This window comes from Engystomops pustulosus, chromosome 10 (assembly GCF_040894005.1).
Source record: "Engystomops pustulosus chromosome 10, aEngPut4.maternal, whole genome shotgun sequence".
Taxonomy (NCBI): Eukaryota; Metazoa; Chordata; class Amphibia; order Anura; family Leptodactylidae; genus Engystomops; species Engystomops pustulosus.
The window spans coordinates 18,117,975-18,138,941 of record NC_092420.1 but is presented as its reverse complement, the minus strand read 5'-3'; the positions used below and the strand labels follow the sequence as shown (position 1 = coordinate 18,138,941).

At 44.0% G+C, this 20,967-nt stretch overlaps 1 protein-coding gene across 2 annotated transcripts in view; it reads left to right on the top strand.

Annotated features, from left to right (window-relative positions):
* SYNPR (synaptoporin) overlaps positions 1-20,967 on the top strand; it is a 132,307-nt gene that overhangs the window by 74,368 nt on the left and 36,972 nt on the right. Inside the window, exon 1 of one of the 2 annotated variants that reach the window (XM_072128740.1) lies at positions 3,821-4,200. The exons of the other annotated variant lie outside the window; for it this stretch is intronic. Coding sequence (XP_071984841.1) covers positions 4,177-4,200 — 24 coding nt within the window. The 5' untranslated portion in view covers positions 3,821-4,176. Of the gene's footprint in view, positions 1-3,820; positions 4,201-20,967 lie in introns of those variants that run through there. 2 annotated transcript variants of the gene reach the window in all.

Sequence of the window (20,967 nt, the reverse complement as noted above, 5' to 3'; positions counted from 1 at the left end):
GGGCCCGATTCGCGTTTTCCCGACGTGTTACCCGAATATTTCCGATTTGAGCCAATTTTCCCTGTATTGTCCCGGGATTTTGGCGCACGCGATCGGATTGTGGCGCATCGGCGCTGGCATGCACGCAACGGAAATCGGGGGACGTGGCCGAACGAAAAACCCGACGGATTCGGAGAAACCGCCGCATTTAATTAAAAAAAAGTGTCGCGGGACTCGTGCTTACCTTCACCTGGAATAGGCCGGTGAACTTCAGGGCATTCCGGCGGGCCTTGGGGAACTTCAGCGCAGCAGCGCCACCTGGTGGACGTTGGAGGAACTACCTTAGTGAATCCCGGCCGGACCCGAATCCACCGCAAAGAACGCACCGCTGGATCGCGAATGGACCGGGTAAGTAAATCTGCCCCAATGTGTCCCATTAGGTGCAAACCAGGAAACTGCTTCATGGCAAACTCCCACCAACTGCTGCAAAAAGGTGCAAAAAATTGTGCAAATACCAAAATGCACTCAAAAAGTCACTAAAATATAACTAAAGAAGGCACATCAGACTAAGATGAATCTGCCGCAAGTAATTATCTTTAAGTTACACTATTACTAAGCCTGTGCTGTAGTATAGCTAAAGCTGGATGGAGGGTCAGGATACCTACTTTACACAAGATTGTGGGTGGGTTGTGCTAAAATCTGCAGGGTGATCCATATTAAATCTGACACGTGTCTCCTTGTTAAGGTCCTCAGTGGTCATCAGCAATCTTTGGAGAAACCTAGAGGTAAGTGTTTGATTTCCCTGCAGTGCCCCCACAGGAGAAATGAGAAATTACACATGAATGTGTATCTGTGTAATGGAAAACAGGACAGGTCCAACATAGAAAGAAGCTCTTTCTAACTCTATCCAAGAGATAAAGCTCCTCCCTGCATTACCCAGAATTCCCTAGCAGCATAACTAAGACATCCCTTTAAATATTTTGATATTTCGTTGGTAATGTTCCTGCCATAACCATCCTCAAGAGGCTTGAATATGATTGACTCCCCTTGACTTACTACATCCCGTCCCTGACAACCCAGTCACCTTGTCTCACCAAACCCCCCTTCATCATAATAGTCAGAACATCCACATTTCGGAAAAGTAAGAATAAGTTTATCCTGTTACTGAGCTCACTAGTCAAAGTAAGAACATTCATCTACTGCTGGGAATATGGTAGGAAAAGAGATTGACAAGTTCTGCACAAAAACCAATAATCTGAGTGAAAAATAATGATTTCCATGTGGGAGTTGAGCAGAAGATGGGTTTTCTCCGGTTCTTCTCAGCAGCTTCTGAAGGCCGGTTATCTGGATGAGTTTATGGACTGTTGATGGTAATTAGGCTTCCTCTAGATTATAGCCTGTAATGAATCCACTGTATATGCTTTTGTAAGTGATAACTTACTCTACAATTATGTCACATTATTATGTACTGTTGGGTCCCTTTATACCTATAGGACCAGATCAGGATCCTTTTGTGGACCCAAGTTCTCAAAGTTGGAGGTGACTTTGGGGGTTGATAATCTATCAGATATTAAAGGGGTTGTGCTAAGTTTGATTATTATCCTTTATCTACTGAATAGTCAATAACAATATAATTGGTGGGAGTCTGTCTAGTGGGACCTCCACCGATCATGAGAATGCCCCCCCCACCTATCACAAGAAGAGGGGTCCCATTATCTTTAAGTGAGCAATGGGTCCAGGGGTATAACTGCAGAGGTGAGCTATGGGTCCGAGTGTCAGGAGGCCCCAGCATTCAACCTGACACACTAAAGAATGGAGGTGGTGAACGTTTATATACATATTGGGGCACATTTACTTACCTGGTCCGCAGAGTTCACCAAAAGTGCATTGTTCAAAGATAGTGCTCTGTGCCGCAATTCACTAAGATCGTGCGCCCGATATCCTGCATGTGCCGCTTCCCCGCTCAGGTCCGCCGGAGTTCACCTTCTTCTTCCCGGTATATGTAAGTGCTTGGGCTTGCGACACAATTTGAAAGTTCAATCCCGCACTCAGTCCGAATCAGTCGGATCGTCCGACGGCCCGCCCACTAAATTGTGTTGCACGAAAGCCAGCGCAGCCGCGCCACAATCCGATCGCGTGCGACACAATCCCAGTGCAGACCCCTGTGAAATTCCTGTCCAAGCCTGCAATCCCCGAAAAAAGGCGAACAGTCTGACGAAAGTGAGTAGTGTGACCCTTAGTAAATGAGCCCCATTATGCTACATCTGTGTTAGTGTAAAAATGTATGAATAGTGTATAAATATATTAGCGCATAAATGTGTGCACATAATTGTATAACTGTGTGAGTATACAAATATATATTGGACATCCCAATCATGGCCATGGCTAGTAATAAGGGGCGTCAATTTACCATTTGGCCAACAATCCCACAATACTTCTGGGTCGCGTGGCCTAACCCAAACTGAAATTATGGGTCCACTCATCTCTAGTCCTGTTGAAATAGACTGCTTTGGGCAAACTCATCTAATGTCTATGGTCCCCTGAATGAGCAGAAGAACAGAAAATAGTCTATAGTTCTCTATAGTCTAAGACAGTGATGGCAAAGCTTTTAGACACCAAGTGCCCAAACTACAACAAAAACCTGCATATTTTTCGTAAAGTGCCAATGCGACAATTTCAGCAGTAATTTAATCCTGTCACAGGTTTAAATTGTATAGGCACCCGAGGACACCAATACATTAGAAGGAAGGAGAAGAAGTTTTGGATTATCATTGTAGGTTCTTTCCAGGGTACTGGGCTGCAAGAGACCTTGAGTCCGGTCTGGTGAACTCTCCGCTCGGGTGATGGCGCAGGTGCCCATAGTAAGGGCTCTGAGTGCCACCTCTGGCACATGTGCCATAGGTTCGCCACTGCTGGTCTAAGAGCTTGAGGTCAAAAAATGTTTTCATTGCCCTGTTTTCATATCAATGATAAAAGGTTATGACCCAATGGGGCAGATTTATCAATCTGTCTAAAAGTAAAGCCTCTTGATGTATCAGGGGGTGTCCTAAGCAGCCTTTCTACATCTGAAAAGTTGCCGGCTGCAGCGAGTGTGCAGACGTGGGGACAGTAACGCCCCGCGACGGCCCACCATCGTCCTGCCGGGCCTCCCCTTCGTGAAGGTGTCGGAGTGGGCTAAATAATCACAAGTGCTAGCAATAAATCAGCATTTGGGATTATTTCAGGGCTTCTACGCCACTGATGATAAATATGCCCCTAAGTGTCTTTGTGGGACACCCCTGACCACCTTTTGAATCTCAATTTGTAGGACATTCAAAAGCTCCAGAAAGCCCATTTGTAATGCAACTGGCAGTGTAGAAATCCTAGTTCTTTTGTGGTCTCACTCGTAGGACTGTCTCAAGACTGTAGAAAGATTCAGCCCCCACAATTCCTACCCTTTATGATTTTAGGATCCTGCTCATCCATTCATTTACTTAATGTACTAACGTATATATATTATAAGATATATATAAATATATAGCTAACAACTATTTAGATTTCTACACAGCAACAACTCCCATCTTGCTCTTGACATCTGTAGCCTCAGTGCATGCTGGGAGTTGTAGTTTCAGAACAGCTGGAGAGTCCCCGCTCCACTGATTCCTCTTCACTTCTATATTTTCTCATATTACGAGCCAGTAATATCAATTATACCCAACAAGTGGTCACATCACAAGCAAAAAGATAAAAGTTGCTCTTTATTCGGGCACCACTATGCAGATAGCAGCCGGTGCATGTCTCCTCCCCCCTGAATGTATTTGTGAATCTATACATAGGATATGCCCCCCACCCTTGTACTATGAGCCTGGCTCTGCACATAGAGTACAGCTAAGCCTCCAAACACAGGGGAAGATCTCTGCCGCTAGTAAAAGTGGTGCCAGATCCAGGGGGCTTTCTACCCTAATCCTCAATGTTATGACAATTCTTGCCAACCTGGAAGACAAGGGATCTGAGGCTTCTTTCTTCCTCGGCATCGCTTTAACATCTCACTTTCCTTGCATCGATTTCCCTGCTCCTCTTGATTTACTCCACTTCATGCAATAGACAAGCAGCTGGAAGGGGCTACACAGAAGCTTTAGGGAATCTCGTCCGGTTTAGCATGCTACAACCTCTGATACATTTCCACAGAGCAGAGTTGGATTATCAATTCCTTTGTAAATGTGTATGGTGATATTCGCTCCGGTAAGTCTGATTCATTTACAGATTTATATCATATTGATCTGTGGGTGTGGGGAAGTTACATATTTAATTTTATATATATCTTTTATTTTAATTATTACTTATTATTTATTGATATTACACTTTATCTTTCCTTTATTTGTTTTATTTTTTATCGGTATTTATTTATATTACATTATAGATTTTTATTATTATTATTTTATTGATTAAATTATTAGATGTGATCTTTATTTTATGTTATCTTTCAGGTTTTTCTATATCATTAAAATAGTTCTGCATATCTTTAAGGGAATGAATATCATTTTTTTTTATTTTTAATATTTATTTAGTTTTTTTATGCTAACGAGCCCATCATTGATCTTATATGAGAATACCGTAGTGTGGCACATTATCCTTTGAATACATGTCAAGCAAGATCTTAAAATTGCTTTGAAGCATTGTTTAAAATATTCTAAATCTTTAATCCTCCTTAGTAGAACACATTTGGATAAAATTGGATGAGCCAATTGTATCATTATATTTATTTATATATTTATTTATGTAATTTATTTATTTATGTAATTTATTTATTTATGTATTTAATAGTTTTGTTACATTTTTGTAATATAGCAAGAGCTGAATTTGTTACTTATTGCTAAATGTTATAGTTTTACATATGACTATATATTTATATAGCGTCACCATATACTGGAGAGCTGTACAGGGAATACACCTTGTCACCAGGGTGTGTGGCTCAGTGGTTAGCATTACATCCCTGCAGCGTTAGGATCCTGGGTTCAAGCCCCAGGTTCAAAACCTGCAAAGAGTTTGTATGTTCTCTCTGTGTTTGTGTGGGTTTCCTCCGGGTCCTCCAATTTCCTCCCACACTCCAAAAACATACTGGTAGGGTGATTAGATTGTGAGCCCCATTGGGGGCAGGGACTGATTTGGCAAACTCTGTGCAGCGCTGCGTAATCTGTGTGCACTATATATATATGAATTATAATTATGATTATTACTTTGCCTTATATTAACATGCAGTCAATATTATAGGAAGAATGTATTTGGGGTAACAGCAGGAACAAGTGGACCCTGCACACTGCATACAGAGGGGATATGTCACTTTGTACCGATTCAGCCCTGCTACATCTGATTCATACTTGATTGTAGCTTCAGTTTTACTGCCAGTACAAGGCACACAGTGGATACTTAGTCATGTGAACAGACCTGTAGGCTCGAAACAAAGTTTACACTAATAGATAACAACTCGGTCCCAGAAGCGACTGTATCAAGTCCTCGGGATCAGCCCTTCACTACCCCCTCCCAGTCACGGCGGATCTTCCTCTGACAAGGGAATACTATGCGGTTCAGTGATCTTTTTATCTTCGCAAAAGGGCAAATCTTAAATAATGTTATTTTGCCTAAATGCACCCGTCCGCTCTACTGCCTCCTAGTGCGCTGGGCTCCCCCCTCCCCAAACATCTGTCTCTAAATGTGCTCGCTGCGCAGGAAACTAAGGAATGGAGACAGATCATTAAGTGGGAATTAGTGGGAAAACTGCGCGGGGCTTGTGCACTGCTTTGTCATTACATTATACCGCCGGTAAATAGAATTAGGCTGTTACCTATTCATCATCGCTGCCCGATCCTGCCGCGGCTCCTCAGGTTGTCGATCACCGTGATATTGATCCGCACGACAATCAATCAAACCGGTCAAGAACTGAGCCCTTCTGTTCCCTGCCCATCCAGCTAGACGGAATAAACGTATATATGGCTCCAACATATTCCTCAGCGCAGTATAAAGACGGTCATCACTCACCATTAGGTCGTTACCTATTGTCAATGACCGTGATATTGATCCGTAAAACAATCACTGTCAAGTCAAGAAGTGAGTCTTAGCGTTTCCTCTCATCCGGACCCCAGTGCAAAGGAACAGTGAGACCCCGTGCTGCAATCTATATGGGAGTTACCAATAGGTGTATCAGGGTACAACCTAAAAAAGGCAAAAAGATGTCATGTAAAGAAGTTTCGGAGCATGTGTCCTACTTCTATTTCAGACACAATCAGATGTCACATTACCTTATTCTTATATGACAACACATAGTATGGAGACACAGAGACCCCCCAACAGGTTCTGGGTTGTATATTATGCTTTAAAGGGGTTGTCCGGAGGTTAAAAAACATGGCTTCTTTCTTTCAAAAACAGCTCCTCTCCTGACCATGGGTAGTGAGTGGTATTGCAACTAAGCTCCATTCATTTCTATAAAGCTGAGCTGCAATACCGGCACAAACCATGGTCAGCTGTGCCGCTGTTTTTGAAGGATCGTCAACCTCTGGACAGACCTTTTAAGATTTGTTGTAAAGCAATGGGTTACACTTTGATCCCCTTAATCCAATCCTTCTGCAACATCTCAATGTCCACCCTCAAGTGGACTACCAAGGGTGCACGAGCCATGAGGCAAGATGAGCCTCTCACCTCAGGCAGCACCTCCTGCAGCAAAAGGAGGGATAGCATGAGGGTTGCAGTCACCTGCTACTAGGCAGGACTTGACACTTAAAAATAGAGTCTCTTCACACCTGATGTCAGCATGGGTGTGAGGCAATGCATGGAGAACCCACCTACAAAAAAAAAATAGGGGGGGGGGTGCCATCTATAACTCAAAAAAGTTTAGGTTCTACCAACTACAAAAATTTCTGGCTGTATCCAAATGACAGAGCTAATGTTAGATTTAGCAGACTGCGCCAATTCCTCTCTATCTAGGAAATACATTTATTAGCAATATTGATGTTTTTCCGGATATATAAGAATATAGAACACGCGATAGAATTTCATGAAACCTCCGAAGAGTTTTACGAAAATACGAGGAAAATTTGATGTGATCTATTATTTACGAGTGATGGAGCTGCAGTCGGTTCTTCTCTTTTTTCCGCCTGTTTTAGAATGTTTAAGTGCTCGGTGTTGGGAGGAATATTTCTCGGGGCGGCGGGAGATGGATACCTCATCCATAATTGATGGCCGAGCAGAAATGTTGTTAAATCAGTGCGAGATAAATAGCCAGAGTATTGCTAAGTACTGCTCGCCAGCATCTGCTCCGCGTCTCCCAGCATTCGCACACTGAGCCGGTCCGGCAATTACCCAGAAGCCGTAACCTGGGCTAATTAACCCTACGGTTGTTTGTTTATGCTCTGTATACAGGACGCTAATAATTGCTCTCAGGAGAGATCTGACTATGCTCTTCTCGCTCGCACAGGTTCACTTCCGCTAAATAACTCATTTGGATGTTGATTTTTTTTATAATGGTGCTGGGACCCTCAGTGATCATTGGATCAATAAATATTTGATTTCACTGTCGTGCCTCCGCAGGGGAAGTGAGGTACTGCACAGGAGGCTGCTTTACTACCTTCATTAACCCCAATTTATTTTATTCAAAATTTTGGAAATCCTCTTAGGGGCCTGGGCAGGTGTGATATTTCTGAAGCTGTACTTACAAGCTACTGGTTCCCAGTTTACACCAATACTACCTGTTTTTGGCTTCTGCACCCTGCTGGAAGTACACATTGAAACTCCCGCTAGCAGTTCTGGCTACCAGTTCCCAGTTTGCCCTGTAACTTCTAGTTTTTAGCTGTGGCCACCAGCAGAATCCTCTTTTGCCACTCTGTGGCTTCCTCTGACCATGAGACATAACTTGTGATCTTAGAAGACATGACGTTTCATGGGCCAAGTAAACAGGTGATTGGCCGGAGCGGGTCCAGTGAGCACCCGGCACCACCGTCCAGGCTTGGCAGCCAAAGACAAGAAGTTCCAGTGCAAACTGGGAACTGGTAGCCACTAAGGACACACTGGGGCACATTTACTTACCCGTTCCATTCGCGTTCCAGCGGCGGCTTCTCGGACGAGCGTTCGGGTCTTCCGGCGATTCATGAAGGTCCTGCGCCTGATGTCCACCAGGTGTCGCTGCTGCGCCGAGGTCCGCCGAGTTGCGTCGGAGTTCACTGATCTCTTCCTGGTGCATGTGAGTATGGCCCGTGCGACCAATTTTTTGTTTTAAATGCGGCGGTTTTTCCGAATCCGTCGGGTTTTTGTTCGGCCACGCCCCCCAGATTTCTGTCGCGTGCATGCCAGCGCCGATGCGCCACAAACCGATCGCGTGTGCCAAAAACCCGGGGCAATTCAGGGAAAATCGGCACAAATCGGAAATATTCGGGTAACACGTCGGGAAACCGCAAATCGGGCCCTTAGTAAATGACCCCCTATGTTACTCAGTTGCCACCCTTACCCCAAGAATTTCCATAAATTCTACAAATCTGAGCAGAGAAAGCCGACCCCATTGGGTTTTCCCGAATTCCTGGAAAACCCTTTCAATTGCTTCACTGATCTTGGTACAGCTGGAATTATATCGGTAGTTCCCACCACTCCCGAGTCACCAATAGAGACAATAGAGAGCGATAGTTTCAGCACCCAATATGCTAATTAAATGCTCTACCTGGCTCCGCCCTTCTGACAGTAGAAATCCAAAAATAATGGAAGTGATTACTCATGAAAGCGGCTGGAGAGAAATTGTCAGAATCAGTGGAGCGGCCCCTATTAAAGGAGGCAACGATTTAAATCAACAGACTGCCCATGTAGCGCAGCGCAGGACAGGTCCTATACAGAGAGATGCACCTTGTAGCGTTTTTCCACTTGGACGTAATTGTTGAGGGTCCTGAAAGGTCAAATAATATGAAACTCAGCTGTTAAGGAGGTTTCTTAGATTTAATGCATTCAACATTTTCAACAAATTTTCATCCTTAGCAGCTGCACAAGGCATCATGCAACACAGATTTCTTCACTGAAGGGGGCGCTCCTGTGCTCAGTCCGACCTTGAGCCAGATTTATCTTGCAAAGTCCTACAGAAATGTGTCACAAGCCCTTTGTCGGGTCAGTGCAGGGAGCACTAGATTCATGAAGAACTGGCGCTAGAAATCCTGAATCTGGCGCCCTCTGTACACTACACAGGCAACTGCACATAGTACACACTGCACTGTTCTTAGTAAATGTGCCCCAAATGGCTTTTACATAATATAGTATGGTATTGCCCTTTAATTTGCTGCAGAGAGTCTTCCAAAGTGGCTCTGGATATATGGAAGAAGTCTTAAGCATTGTCTTAACGGGCACCTGTCATCAGATTTTACCCCATTATACTACTACCCCCCTCAGGTTGAGTAAGAAAGACTAGAATTCCCTCTTTCATGTGAAATCTTGCCCATTTACCTATAAAAGGTCTCCTCCAAAGTCATGTGAAAGTTAGCAGAGAAGAGTCATATATGCCTTAGATGAGTCAAGTTTAGAGGCTGCCGGGGAAGTGTCACTTCAGACGTCCATATCTTTGGTTCTAAAGTACATATAAACATGTTTTTGGTGATATATAAAAGATGAGAATCTTGTGGCTTGTGGTTCATCCCTATTCACTTCAATACATCTGCAATACCAAATACAAGCTATGAACCAGATGCGGATTAAGACCACCATGGTCCATGGCTGTATGAATATTGTTTCCACTACAATTTTGGAAATCACTTCCTATATACGGGACTAGAATCAGCTTCTTGGGGAATGGAGGATGAGCCCTTTCTGTTTGCTCTTAATCTGTGGTGTCAGGACCTTTCGAGGACTTAAAAAATTACACAAAGGGGGTCATTTACTAAGGGCCCAAAACGCGTTTTTCGTCGGGTTGCCTGAAAATTACTGATTTGCGCTGAATTCCGCCCAGGTTTTTGGCGCACTTGATCGGATTGTGTTGCATCGGTGCCGGCATGCATGCGGCGGAAATCAAGGGGCGTGGCCGTCGAAAATCTGCCCCAAAGTCTCTTGTTTACTGTGTATTGAGATCAGGAACAGATGTATGAAAATCTCATGGGTGAAGGCCCTTCTCAGTATAAATTTTAGTGGATTGTTTGAGTGGTCATGGGCCCCCTGGAAGGCTCGAGCCCCTGGCTACCTTCCAAACTGCCTATATTATACACCACTAATGCTATGGACAGGTGGGGCGCCGTTTCTGTAACAAGGCAGCCATGTTTTTCTAATCCTATACAACCCCTTTAAAAAAACATCAACTTATATTTACTTAAATCCACTTTTAGCACGTTCAAACCTCTAGTAACTACGTATAGGTAACTATTTGGCGTCTATTAGATATCATGGGGCAATTTTGCCCATTACTTGTCAGGCTGTAGTCAGTCATCGCTGACAGTAATTTATCTTTGCTTAGATAGATAAAAGGTTACAGCAAATTCAGCTCTGCCGAGATCATCGCCTGACAACCGCCTGACACAAAGATCTGCGGCAATTTGTAACTGCTTCATCTTAAGAAACGTCTGGATCTCCTGAGAAATGTCCACGATCTTTAACACTGCATAAAGACAGCAAAAGGGGAGAAAGTGCTGAAATACCTTGAAATATTGATCCCCTTCTTATGTTCCAACAAACTCTTCAGAAATCAGTAGTGCATTGGGGCTCATTTACTTACCCGGTCCTGTCGCGATCCCGCGGTGGGTTGTCCGATGAGGATATGGGTCCGGCGTGATTCACTGAGATTGTGCGTTCTTGCAGGTGTCGCTTCTGCACCGAGGTCCACCGGAGTTCACCTGCTTCTTCCCGGTGCATGTGAGTGCTTGATCTTGCGATACATTTCCTTTTTTAAATTCTGACCCGAATCCATCGGGTTGTCCGACGGCCATGCCCCCCAATTTCTCAAGCCGGTGCCGATGGGCCACAATCTCATCGCGTGCGCCAAAAACCAGAGGCAATTCAGAGCAAAAGAGCGATATTCGGGAAACCCAACGAATGTGCGGCATTCGGACCCTTAGTAAATGAGCCCCACTGTGTAAATAGGGAGTACGATTGTTCCGGGACTGTTATGCGCAGTTTTAATCTCTAGTTTGATCTCCCCTCAGTATGCAGCAGGTCGCCTCCTCCAGAACACTGGACCGACTCTTTGGCCTGCCGGATACAATTCAGCCACCGTTGCTTGTTAAAAGTGTCATTTGCTTGAAAAGAATGAGACTGGGATCGGGGACCATGAAATGATGGATGGAGACCATAGACTTCTATGTAATCTGACAACTCTGTGAGCTCCTGTCCTGATTTGTTAGAAAGGTGGAATTCAGAGTGAAAAGTAGATTACGAGAGAAGGAGGGAAAGTAAGTAGAGAAGGAAAGATTTTCCTCAGATAAAGTCACTTCTACTGTTCATTTAAGTTTGTCGAAAAGTTGCTGACATTTAAGCCGTTTTTGTTGGGGAATCTTAAATGTGAGATCTGGTTTGAAGCTGAAAAATGTAGAAGAATCCAGAATAATCATGGTATAAGGGAGCAGCAATATTCTTCTTTAATAATCCATCATAGAGAAACAAATAAATTACAGCCTTAGGCTGCATTCACACTGCCGTATGGGGGGCGTATATACAGGCGACGGCACCCTACGTGAGTAGTACGGTTCTGAACCGCTCTGTACCCTGTGAAAAGATAGGACACGTCCTATCTTTTCACGGCATATAGCGCCGTGCGCCATGTTCCTCTATGAAGAGGGGTGGGGGCTTATTTACTAAGGGACTGCGGATCGCACTTTCGTTGGATTTTTGAAATTTTCAGGATTTGCGCCACTGGAACAGGTATTTAGCAGGGGATTGTGTCGCACGCGATCGGATTTTGGCGCAACTGCATTAGCTTTCATGCGACAGAAATCGGGGGGCGTGCTGTCGGACGATCCAACTGATTCGGACTGAGCGCAGGATTTAACTTTCATATTGTGTCGCAAGATCAAGCACTTACATGCATCGGGAAGAAGAAGGTGAACTCCATCGGACCTGAGCGGGGAAGCGGCACATGCAGGATATCGGGCGCACAATCTTAGTGAATCACGGTCGGACAATTCCGGTCAGGACAATTCACTCCAGGGAACGCGTCAGGGACGGATAAGTAAATGTGCCCCATTCTCTAATTCACTCTTATTAACAAAAATACAGCATTTCACAGATATAAGTCCAACCTGTCTCTATCAGTCCTGGGGTATACAATTTTGGTTTCCCCATGTGCCTCCCTGTCTAGCAACTCACGGTGAAAAGCCAAACAAGCTCATTGGGTCGGAGGAAGACGCAAACCCACTCCACCACTCAATGTGCATGACATCAGGCGAGGAGAATACGTCAGAGGAGGGTGGGAGTAGATGGGTGTGATGACGGGACGGAGTGGTAGGACAAAAAAAGATACCCCCCCCCCCCCCCACTGACTTGTACTCGGACTCGTAAGTGTTTTTTATGGGAATAGAAAGGATTGCTTTTTTCTTAGCTTAAAGAAAAAGGGTGCTGTGGGAACCTGTCAATAGCTGGAATAGTGAAAAATATGCTGACAGGTTCCCTTTAAGAAAAACCCTAGGGAACCTTTACACACTTCTGCTTATGACTGCAACCAGACTTTTCTTATTTGATTCTAATTTTATACATGTGGTAATTTGTCAGAATAAATGCAGCCATTGAATCACATCAATAATCCATTACTATTAATGCAGTCTATAAAGTAAGGCCTGCAAATAATTCTGTAATCCTTGGCTGTGCTAGAAAATGTGCAATGATACTTTAGATAAGTGAAGCTCAGTGCGGAGTTACTTTCTTAAGTTCAGGACTTTCATACGTTATTAGAAAGAAGTGTTTAAAGGAATGTCTCATGTTCTGGAGGACCCCACATGCCATATAATGTCAATAAGAAGCTTGTGATGCTTCATTTCTCCTGTGGGGGTGCTGGAGGAAAATTGAGCACACAAATTATAGCTCATTGATCTCTTTTGATGTTTGGCAGTCTAAGTATTATAAATCCTCCCTGACTCTTTGCACTACGATTTATGATACACAAATTCAACACCACTTGTCTGGGGATTATTAACCTTTTAATACTAATATTAGCAGTAAGTGTGTGTGTGTGGCCAATGAATGGAGGCTGTGGTGAAAAATCCAGATGCACAGCAATCCCATGTGGAAGAAACTACATAGCATTTTACTCCATTCCTATCAATACAATTAGAAAATGATGAAGTGCAAAAATGTAGACCAGGATGTGGAGCATATTTGCTTCTAATGTCTTATGGTTTAAAGTCAAAGGATCCAGCACTGCCAGACCCTCCAATCCACTGTCTTGGAGATTGGGTGAAGCCCCGATGAAGCATTTCACCCAATCTCTGAGAGATCCTTAAATCCTGACACACTGCCAGTAATAGGTGCCAGGGGAAGGGGCTAGAAATGAAATTGTGGCCTGAGAGTGGGTAGAAATAAGAGGTTTGTGTGTGTGAGAGAGAATAAATGGATGTAGCAGTGCAATATGTGAGTGAATGTATGTAGGAGACCTAAATGAGTGAGGGAATGTAACAAGAGGTTTGCGAGTGAATGGTTTTAGCAGAGGTGTGTGTGAGTGAATGGTTTTAGCAGAGCTGTGTGTGAGTGAATGGCTGTAGTAGAGCTGTGTGTGAGAGAGAAGTTGTAGCAGAGCTGTGTGTGAGTGAATGGTTGTAACAGAGCTGTGTGTGAGTGGATGGAAGTAGCATTGCTATGTGTGTGTGTGAATGGATCTAGCACGGATGTGTGTGAGAGAATGGATGTAGCAGTGCTGTATGTGTTTATGTGTCCAACAGTGATATTTTAATAAGTGTCAATCATAATTTTTCTTTTTCGGATGACTAAATCTGAGGTGCGTCTTATAGTAATGTACGTCTTATAGTCTGAAACAGTGTGGGTGGCGACCAAACATAGAGCTGGGCAGCTGTATCTAAGCTGCTGTGATTTAAAAGAAATCTTAAAGGTTTATACTTATAGAACCAAATTTATTAAACTGTTTGCAGCAGTTTTCTGCCGTACTTTACACATAAATACATTTCTAAAATGTATTTATAAATTATTTGCACCAGTTTTGTGCTACACTGTGTCTGCCATGACCCAAAACCCTGCACCTAAAGGGGCGTTCACGGTGCCGATTCGCACCGTGCGCCACATTTATGTTTAAAGTCGGACAGAAATGTGATGCACACCCATTAAACTGAGTGCACCAAAAAAAACCTGTTGCACTCAGTTTAATTACAATTTGCAGGAGCAGGGTGCGCCTGACGATTGAAGACCGTGGGACACATTTACTTACCCAGTCCAGGCGCGATCCAGCGGCGCGTTCTCCGACGAGGATTCGGGTCTTCCAGCGATTCACTAAGGTCGTGCGCCTGATGTCCACCAGGTGTCACTGCTGCGCCGAGGTCCGCCGGAGTTCACCATCCTATTCCTGGTGCATGTAAGTGCGTGTCAAGCGACACATTTATTTTTTTTAAATATCACGGTCTTTCCGAATCCGTCAGGTTTTCCGACGGCCACGTCCCCGATTTCCGACGCATGCAACCCGCCGCCAAAGCACCACAATCCGATCGCGTGCGCCAAAAACCCTCGGGGCAATTCAGCGTAAACTGGTAATTTTCGGGAAAACCGACGAAAATGAGCGATTCGGGCCCTTACTAAATGAGCCCCCGTGCGTCAGTATTCAATAATCTGGCCCACCCTGCAGGTTAGTGAGGTTTTCTGCATGTAGCACAGTTTGCCACACTATTGATAAATCTGGGCCATTATGTATAGCTGGTCATGTGACCGTGCGCTGGCTCAGGGGGTTATTTCTGGAGCTTCTTCACAGCTCTAATGAAAGGAAATGGAATTATCTATGCTTCATTAATATTATTACCATCGTAGCTTACTTATACTGACATATTCTGCAGGGCAGGACACTGCATTTACATCAGGCTCTGCCCCAGTGGAGCTACAACCTCTGCCAATTATTTCCTCATCACTAGCTGCAGCTTCCTGGGAACTACATGTCTCTAGACTAGAAGTGAATATTGTTAGGTGATGAAAGTTGCCAAAATTTAACCAGGGGAAGATATTTGTAGCCAGAGAAGATAGAGGATTTGACCCAGAGATATCAGTCTCTGTATCTGACCATTGTAATCCTCTGCACTGTCAGAGAGGAGGTGCTGGGATAAGACATGCCTCCTCTCTGACAGTACAAAGGATTATAAGGCTCAGATATCTTTACTCATATCTAAGCAACCGTGGGGGCTAGAAATAAAATTCAAAGTGCCCATGAATCTGTGTAGGAGCCACTACATGTTCTTCTCCATATGTATGAGATGGTAAAGGGTCCTCTTTAAGCATACCAGTGTCTTGGAGATAATGGTATGCCTTTTGGAATTTTTTTTTCTGATTCCCCGGGTCTCATAGAAACATTGACCTCTCTATAGTTAGCCAATACCCATATCATGGCCAGTCCTTGGCGTCATCCATGGCGGCTGTAGCGGATTATAATACATGTGGTCCCTTACTTAAGGACACCCGACTTACAGACAAACCCTAGTTACAGATGGACCCCACTGTGACCTCTGGGGAAGCTCTCTGAATGCTTTATTATAGTCCCAAACTGCAATGATCAGCTGTAAAGTGTCTGTAATGAAGCTTTATCTATAATCCTTGGTCCCATTACAGCAAAAAATTTTGAAACTCCAATTGTCACAGGGACAAAAAAATTTTTGTCGGGAGCATCAATTATAAAATATATAGTTTCAACTTGCATACAAATTCAACCTATGGAACCTATCTTATATGTAACCTGGGGACTGTCTGTATGAACAGTTTGAGTGCCATCCCATGGCCCACACCTTTAGGTGAGAGGGACCTCCAGCCATGAAATCCTTATACATATGTGTACAAAAGCCACTTTTTTAGGTGCTCCAAATTTGAGGTCCTCCAAATGTCCTCAATTTGCCAAACTGAAAGAGGACAGAAGAGGCTCCTCCTACTCGTGACTTGATTTTGGTACCAAATGTAGGAAGTAAATGTCACAGGGACCTCAGGACCTCATCGCATCATACGTCCTCTCCTGCATGGTGGGATGACGTTTGGTCCTCTGTATCCAGGTTGTCTCCTCTCCATCTTTTCCATGTGGTATCTGCATTGTCTCCCAACAACAATGTAGTGGGGGCTCCCAGCCATGAAACCATTTAGCTTGACTTCCAGGGATGAGTAAAGATGGCGTACGTGATGTACCATAGACAAGATCTGCCAATAAATTACTGGCTTCAATATACAGAGTATTATAACGAATGCAGAAGTCAATATAAGCTGGGTGACCTGTGAATTATGACTCTGGCTGATACGTTATTGCTTTCCTAATGGAGCCAGTGACAGAATACATCAGGAGGAGAAATATTGAAGTAAGTAAAATGTATATTTTCAGCCCATTATACAGGTCAGAACATGAATGTGCCCCGTAATAATCCTGGCTCATAGGATGACATTGCATCTAATGAGAACACATTACTTCTGCTGCCTGATACATTATAACCATTGCTGACATTGTGTCACCAGGTGACGTCTGTGTGACATCTTTCCTAATTTCTCCAGTTTTCCGAATATTGATATTTTATATTGATGTTTTATAATTAAGTTCCTGAAAGAAAACCATTGCAGTAATTGGAGGATTTCATTGTTATAGCCTAAAAATCTACAAAGCCAGAACATAAAGACCACTGTAAGGCGGAGCGGATGGCATTGATTATCTCCTGACAATGGCTTCTGTCAAGATTGTATATAGGCAGTGGGTAGGGCCGGCGTCAGTGCTGGGCATACCCGGGCAAGTCCTGGGACCCTGGGCTTTTGGGGGGCCCATATAAGACGATACATAATGGGGCAGATTTACTTACCCGGCCCATTCGCGATCCAGCAGCGCCTTCTCTGCAGTGGATTCGGGTCCGGCCAGGGATTCACTAAGGCAGTTCCTCCGCCGTCCACCAGGTGGCGCTGCTGCGCTGAAGAGCATAGGAACGCACTGAAATGCATCGAGGCCGGCTGAGTGAAGGTAAGCGCGAGTCCAGCGACACATTTTCCGTTTTTAAATGCGGCGGTTTTTTCAAATACGTCGGGTTTTCGTGCGGCCACGCCCCCCGCTTTCCGTCGCGCGCATACCGGCGCCGATGCGCCACAATCCGATCGCGTGCGCCAAAATCCCGGGGCAATTCAGGGGAAATCGGCGCAAATCGGAAATATTCGGGTAACACGTCGGGAAAACACGAATCGGGCCCTTAGTAAATGACCCCCAATGAATCCATAGGGTATGAGTGGTGCTTATATAAAATATTTTTGCGATGATAAACTAATGAATATTTTAGGGAACAGGAGTCTGTTTTAGTTTCTAAAATTTTAATGCCGCCATGTGAGTTCACTGTAAAGGGGTCCACTGAGGCTCCATCACCCAGGGGCCTACTGATACCTGCAGCCAACCGTGGCAGTAGGGATGGGCAAAGCATTCAATATTTATCAAATATTTCAAAAGATTTGGATCCAGTTTTAATCCATTGAACCGATTGTCCTGGAAGTTGTTATATAACTAGGCCTACTAGTCCTAAAACACAGTTTTTACTCATTTTTTTTACATTCTCCCTCCCTCTTTCCTAAGCTGCGTGATGAATGACAACGCCATCTAGCCGCCATTTTGAAAGATTCATCCAAAGCCAAAAAGAAAATATTAAAATTCAATTTGGCCCCTGAAAAATCCCAGTTTCATAACGAATCTCCGATCCAATGAACAGACTCACTTTTCTCTATTAGGTATTGGGAAAAGAGTCAGCTCCCGAAGTTGATGACATAATCACAGGTTTATTCCCGGCCCCACACATTGTATAATACTGAATGGTGTGGGGGCTGGTAGTAATGTGAGAACTGTAATACTCTCCCTATTGAAGAAGAACAGGCTACAATTAGATGGGGGGGGGTACAAAATCTGGAAAGTATTATAGATATATAGAGAATTTGGACTGAGATTCATTTTCATGACTTTTTTGTAAGATGTATGTTTTATATATTTCACCATCATATCCTTGTCATCAACCCATATGATGCGTTCTGATCCAACATATAGTGGGGGGTCCTCTTGTTTTTACAAAGGACATCTCTTGTTGAGGAGGACCTATATTACATACTGCGCTCTTTGCAGGGAGGGGGCCCTGTGTAATGCTTTAAGGGGTTTTCCATGAATTTGGATAATGCCCGGGGGGCCTGTGTGAGACACGACACAGGATGTCACTTGCAATTTCTCGGGGACTTTACTTCCCCTGGTTCGAAACCTGATCCGAAAGATTTGTCCCCTGGTCCGAGACCTGGATGAACCAGGTCCTTTGACTGATTCCACCATACAAGACCGTACACCATACAATTTGTAGTTGGATTTGTCCTCTAGATTGTAAGAGATCCATACTTGTACTAATTAAGAAATAAATTATTACACTTAAAGGAAACCTATCATGAGGAATCTAGAAGTAGATGTGATGGTAGATTCCTCCGGCTGCCTTTGCCCTATTCTGTCATTTAATAATCCTGGAACCTAACTTGTTAAAAAATTAAATTTAGTAATATGTAAATTAGCTGCAGAGGCTACTGGGGCGTGTCCTAGCCTGGCCGGGCTCCAGGAGCTAAGGCTACACCACGCCCCAGTAGCCTCTGCAGCTAATGTTACTACAATTATGTTTTTAAGCTTCATTAGGCTCTAGGAATAATAAATATTAGATTAGGGCAAAGGCAACAGGAGGAATCTACCATCACATCTATTTCTGATAGAAGATTCATCTAAATATATATATAACCGATTGTTAGTATAGATAATCAGTATTGGATAGGTGGAGATACAACACTCAGCACCCCCATTATTTATCAGAGATGGAGCATTAGCTCTGTCCGATATGTGGTGGCCACGTTTGCTCACAGTAGCCTGTTACTTTCACTCTAGTAAAGGGAATGGTCATCAAAATCAAAACCCCTTTAAGGGAAATCTACCATTTGAGTTCATGCATTGGGAACCAAATGCTGTAGCTACACTGATGCAGAAACATATCTTGTTTGATCCCTGATCCGAGTGGTTTCGCTCAAAAAACTATTATAAAATTTAGGACCTTGGGAAAGCTGGGTACATATCGGCATTCATACATAAAAGAGCTTGCTGAACTGAACAGACAGGACTAATCAACCTGAGCTGGGTGACTCATACACAGCAGCTGGTGGATGGTGCAGCGATTGATTACTTCTGCCTGTCAGGGACAACACAGTTATACTTATGCTGGGTAGGACAAGGCTGGAGCAGTGCATAATTAGGGTAAGAGGAGAAGCGCTGGAGCAGCCACAGCTGCAACAGATCCTCATTTTCATAATTTTATAATTGTTTTTTTCAGCAAAACCACTCAGTTCAGGGATTAAACAGGATGGGGCTCATTTACTAAGGGCCCCGCGGACCGCACTTTCCTCGGACATCCCGACGATTTCCGCTTTGCGCCACTTGGACAGGGATTTAAAAGGGGTTTTTGGCACACATGATCGTATTGTGTCGCAATCGCGCTGGCTTTTCATGCGACACAAATAGGAGGGCAGGCCGACAGACGATCCGACGGATACGGACTACGCGCAGGTTTTAACATTTAAATGTGTGTCGCATCCAATGCACTTACATGCACCAGGAAGAAGACGGTGAACTCCGGCGCACCTGAGCGAGGTGACACATGCAGGATATCGAGAGCACGATCTTAGTGAATCGCGGCACAGTTCATCCACGTCGGACAGTCCGGATCAGGGATCATGCAGGGACCGGGTAAGTAAATGTGCCCCAATATGTTTCTGCATCAGTGTAGCGAGAGCATTCTCATAAGTTATAGATTGGTATGAGAAAGGTTTGTTTGGTTCATAAGGCATGAAATCAAATGGTCAAATGGTAAATTTCCTTTAAGGATTTGTGCTATGTAGATAGAAAGTAGGACCTCTGTATTATTTCATCCGGTAGGACTAAGGTATCACAGTGCGACACTGGATGGTGGGGCAATTGGGTCTTTAACGCTTCCACCAAAATTACAAGGAAAACTGTTAGGAAACTTTTGGGTTTGGAGACCTCTAATACCAGACCTTCACCAGTCCAATGCATATCCAATGGCCGTTGTAGGTGGTCAATGCTAGAGGTCGCGCAGGTCCCATGGTCTTTCACATGTCTGTTCATTCCTATGATCCGTTACGTGTTTACATCTTCCTCCCTCGTTGCTTTTTGCGCTGGTTGAGTACATTTCACCGGAGGCAGAATGTGAGGTGACATTTAAATGTCTCGGAAGTGGCGGCTTCTTCAGAGCTGCTGTGCACGATGTCGAAAGTGGCAAAGTATTTTTCCGATTAAGTGGATTTTGTAGTTTGATAATAATAGGATTCAAAGAGAACACGTAGCGCTCACGTTTCATCTTCTATCCCCGGAGATGATGTCACATTGTATATTAGGATGTGTGAATGCTTAATCTGCTCCATTATTTATCCTGCAGAGTAACATCTACTGTCATGGAGCACTACTCTCCAGTGCAGGTCAATACTAAGTCATCTGCTCAGACGTGGACCTTAATGTATCTATCTACTAATGAGCCTGGGCATTGTTATTATGAGACAGAGGAGTTAGGTGGCCATAAATCAGTCCATAAAAGCCTCATTGGGAGTCTACAAGCATTTTGATCGTACAAAGTGGCAGTATTGGTCCTAGGAATGTGTGCAAGTCTACCTTTCAGTTGTTAGTAGCAGCAGAAATGTGAAAAATGTACTCATATTCCAGGATTGTAGCTGGACTTGAAGCAATGCGGGAGTATCCTCACACTGTGGTGTTCTTTTATCTCTGCATTCCATCTGTCCCTCACCTCTGCCGTAATACAGTATCCAATCAGAAGCCTGCAA